Source organism: Vigna angularis, chromosome 7 (assembly GCF_016808095.1).
Source record: "Vigna angularis cultivar LongXiaoDou No.4 chromosome 7, ASM1680809v1, whole genome shotgun sequence".
NCBI classification, from domain to species: Eukaryota; Viridiplantae; Streptophyta; class Magnoliopsida; order Fabales; family Fabaceae; genus Vigna; species Vigna angularis.
In genome coordinates, this window is record NC_068976.1 from 17,000,224 (window position 1) to 17,004,573 (window position 4,350).

The 4,350-nt window shown below is 35.7% G+C and overlaps 1 protein-coding gene across 1 annotated transcript; it reads right to left on the reverse strand.

Moving 5' to 3' along the window:
- Nucleotides 1-860: 860 nt before the first annotated feature.
- On the reverse strand, nt 861-3,500 carry LOC108338501 (cysteine proteinase 15A). The gene is made up of 4 exons (XM_017575413.2): nt 3,014-3,500; nt 2,795-2,914; nt 1,581-1,824; nt 861-1,397 (listed from the first exon to the last, which is right to left on the reverse strand). The coding sequence occupies exons 1-4, from the start codon at nt 3,464-3,466 to the stop codon at nt 1,120-1,122; spliced, it is 1,095 nt and encodes a 364-aa protein (XP_017430902.1). The 5' UTR covers nt 3,467-3,500; the 3' UTR covers nt 861-1,119.
- Between the last annotated feature and the right edge of the window lie 850 nt (nt 3,501-4,350).

A 4,350-nucleotide genomic window follows, 5' to 3' on the forward strand; every position in this document is an offset into this window, starting at 1 on the left:
TTTAATAATTTTTGTATCCAAGCAAAAACACTTGAATTTGTTTAACCTCAGAATCAATTTCTCAATTTTGAGTGAAATAAGAATTGTTATAGTTGTTGCCTCCAAGCATTAGCAACAGTTGCTTGTTCTATATATAACATGTTTATGTTATGACTTACATGGACTGCCCTTGAGTTCAGCTCTTTCCAATTTTGAAATGCATTTTCCAGCTTTTCTATTATATACTTCAGTTTTTTCTTGTTTCGGTCATCATTCATATTTGTCAAATCTTTTCTTTGACAAAGTGCTTTTTGTATAACAAAAAGTTTTGCTGACTTTAATAGTGGGCCTTGAAGTCATATCTTTCCTCCAAGAAATTCATGTCTTGATGCATCATATTTACTTTGAATTTCTTCTTCACTTTTACTGCATGTTAAGATTTGTCTATCGTTTTTCTTTCACAAAGAGCTAATCATTCAATTATTTTATTCAGTAAGATCTGTCTAATGTTTTCCTTCACAAAGTGCTACTCATTTGCTATGTTTCAGTTCAGATTTTTAGATGAGCCTCCAACTAATGTCTTTCCTTTTAGAAACGCATCATATATACTTTGGTCTTTTCTATAGTATGTGAGTGGTATCATCTGACATGTTAAAATGCTGTTGAGTGTGTTTGATTTGTTGCAGGTTTAACATCTTTGTTCTTGGCATTATTATTCCATTTGAGTTCCTTCTTATATGATTTGAGGTCCACAGGTATATCCCCTTCATCACCCTACAGTGTATCTTTTCAATCTTTCAATTAGTTTCCAGACTCATGTATGGCATTCAATAAACCGAGAAATCATTTTATAAGCTGAACCCAGCCCAATTAGCGCAATATTTCAAAAGATACACTGCAAATTAATAAGTAATAAGATTTTACACTGAAGTATTTCCAATCCATTTACTCTGCCAAGTTGCCATAACAAAGAACATAGGCACTGGACTGACAAGCATACAGAATTACATACTGCATAAACAACATGATCTTAGAAGTTTACTGATCCAAACGACAGAGTTCATAACATAAATATTTATACAAACTATTCTAGTCCAGTATCACATCACACAACCAGAATGATATATTATATCCTAGTGTTTACTGGCTGGATGTATGTATAGCACCTACTGTTGAGACCATGGAATCTACTCCACATACATTTTTACCTCTGCAGATCTTGTAGTATCCATTCTCTCCCCAGCTCTCCCCCCACGAATTCTTAATGATCCAGTAAGGCTTTTCCTTAAAACGAATGGGAGCATATGCACCTTCACCATAACCCACTAAAAGAACCCCATGATCCAAATGCTTCCCACAGATGTATGGACAAGAGACACCACCAATGTATGTCTGCATATATACTGCATTGATAGCAACTGTACCAAGCAAAGCAACAGTCAGTATTTCTATAATTCCCCATTAAATATGTGTATCGTAATTTATTTTGTACCAAAAAAAGTAAAGATCAAAAAGATATGTCAACATAATTCCTTTATGGAGCGGGAAGGGGGTAGAAGTAAGGGTGCCAAATCTTTTTTTAATGAGAACAAATAAGGTACCTGCAAGAGGGCCATTCTTCACAAGATTTGCAGCAATTTGTTCTTCATCAAGGGAAATCACACTGTAATTAGCTACAGAAGCTGCAATTTTGCTTTTATCAAATTTGCAGGAGCTATCTCTTCCAGTGTATGGATAGTCCTTTTCTCTCTGTACTCCCCCAGCCCCAAGTATGTACTCAAATGCGTTGTTCATCAAGCCACCATTACAGCCTGAGTCACACGCTCCATATTCTTCTGGATCACACTGCGAGATTCACAGCCGTTAATTCATCATTATATATCAGAGTGGTGGCAAATTTTAGTACTTTACTGTCTTACCAACTACCAAGGTACACATGTGATCTAGACACAAATGACATATTACACTAACAAAGGATTCTAATAAACTTTGAAATTATGGAATATAAGTGGATAGCATAATTACTTTACAACTTCTAAAAGCACCATAAAATTAGCAAGAAAAAAATACAAAACATAAACTAGAAAAGAAGATCGATGTTCGAAAAGGTAGAATACACATCACATTCATCAATGTTCCATCACACAACACCATTACATAAATATAGTAGAATTTTCATTCGTATTAATATAACAGTTGAAAATAAAGTAAAATAGTAAAACACAGTAAATATCATCTGAAATTTCCAATCAGGAATCATGTCTAACATGGATATGGCTATTATTTAGAAGTGTGTTAGCTTACGGTCGGGAAAATCATGTCTTGATCACATTACTGAGCATCCGGAGTATGTTATTGTGATCAAAACAGTTTTTAAAGTCGCGGAAATATTTATAAAATCAAAATCAAACAATTATTTACTACAACCTATGATTTTCCTTTACAACCATACACCGTAAAATAGCGTATCATAAACACACTCAAATCAGATGCAATAATGTTACGATACACTTCAAATCATACAAAATCATGTTGATATATCGGTTAAACCGACTTTAAATGTTCAAAAGTGTTTGATCTCACTGGAAAAAATGCATCCGAGTCCAAAATTGATTTTGTCTTGAAACAATCTCAGACAACTTTTGCTTGAAAATAAAAGAAATTTTCTTGAGAACACTTGACTTCAAAAATTAATTTGAACCCCATCAATTTTACAAACACTATGCGATCATACTGCAAACACCAAAAGGCAAGATCGAAATCCAAAAGGGGCTAAAAAAAGAAAAGGAAAAGACAAAAAGAGAGAGAAACGAACCACGTGGTCGCAATCCACAAGCTGTTGCTCACTAAGACTCACAAGCTCACCAGTAGCCAAAAAGTGAGCTCCTTCCAATGCCCCCGTGGTACTGAAAGACCAACACGATCCACACGCACCCTAAACACATAACACAAATTAAATTTCACGCCAAATAAAAAACTCATCAAATAATACTAATAATAACAATTAATTTATTAGTATTAATATGATAATTACTTGGTCCTTGACGTTAGTGACGGCTCCTTTGTCTCTCCAATCGAAATCTTTTGGGAGATTGTTGGTGGGGAGGATGGGGGCCTTCTGCGCGTTTGACGGCAAGCGGAGCGGTTTGAGACCGAGGAACTGGCGATGGAACTCCGCCGGAGTGAGATCGGAGAATTTGGTGACGCCGTGGACGGCGGAGGGGTCGAGTTGCGCGTGAAGCCTCGCCCTGCGCAGGTTTGACTTGAATACCCCGAAGCGATGATCGTGTTCTTCCTTCGTCGCGTAGGTTTTCCCGAACTTCGCCTTGAAGTTCGAGAAGTGGTGCTCCGCGTTCAGCATGTGGTCCTCCACCTCGCCCTCCGGCACCACCTGACGGATCAGGATGTCATCAGCGTCGGTGTTGGCGCCAGCGGCGGCGGCCACGGCGGCGAAGAGGAGGAGAGCGCAGAGGGAGTAGCGAGCCATGGGGAAGTCAAAAGGGAATGGATTGGGCGAAGAAAGAACTGGTGGAAATTTAACAGAAGCGAGGCCAATAGAATTTTGACACGTGCTAACGGCGTCGTTTTCTAAAACTTGGGAGTGCACTCCTCAGCTAACACTATCCCCTAATAATCCATTAAAAATACGTGTTCGTGAGATGTACGCAAAACGTATACCCTTTGTTTTGGTTTATTATACATCATTAAGCTAATATTTTATATTATAATGATGATATTACTAACTAATCAAATAAATTAAGTTTTTTAAGTGGTTTCTTTGGTTTTTTTGTCTCGATTTAATTTATATATGATCTAACATTAACATTTATAAGATTTTTACCACCTACTAATTTTATTTATACGATTTAGATTAATACTAGAAATTATGACATCAATTTTAGTTACTTATGCCAAACAAATACTCTGCAATATCAGCATTGGACATCCATTTTCTTTTTATATTAACATATTATTGTAAGCACGTACTATTTACTTAATCATGCCCAATTTGTATCCATACCTGGCATACGTATACTCATAAAATACAGTACATATGCAACATGATCCATACAAACAGCATGATTCATTAATTAATGCTTTCCCACAAGGTGTCTACATCATGGCAAAGTTATTCAAGTTATTATTATTATTATTATTACTATTATTATTATTATTATTATTATTATTATTATTATTGGGTTTTGGGTTTCCCTCGAAAGGGTTGATAGTGTGGAGAGTCTTGACCTCTCTTTCTACTTCACTTCAATCATTCTTTTCATTTTCTCACCATTTCTTTAAAAAACAAATAAAATAAACATGGGATAAGATAAAAAAGATGAACTAAAATAAAACACAATAAATTAAAATAAA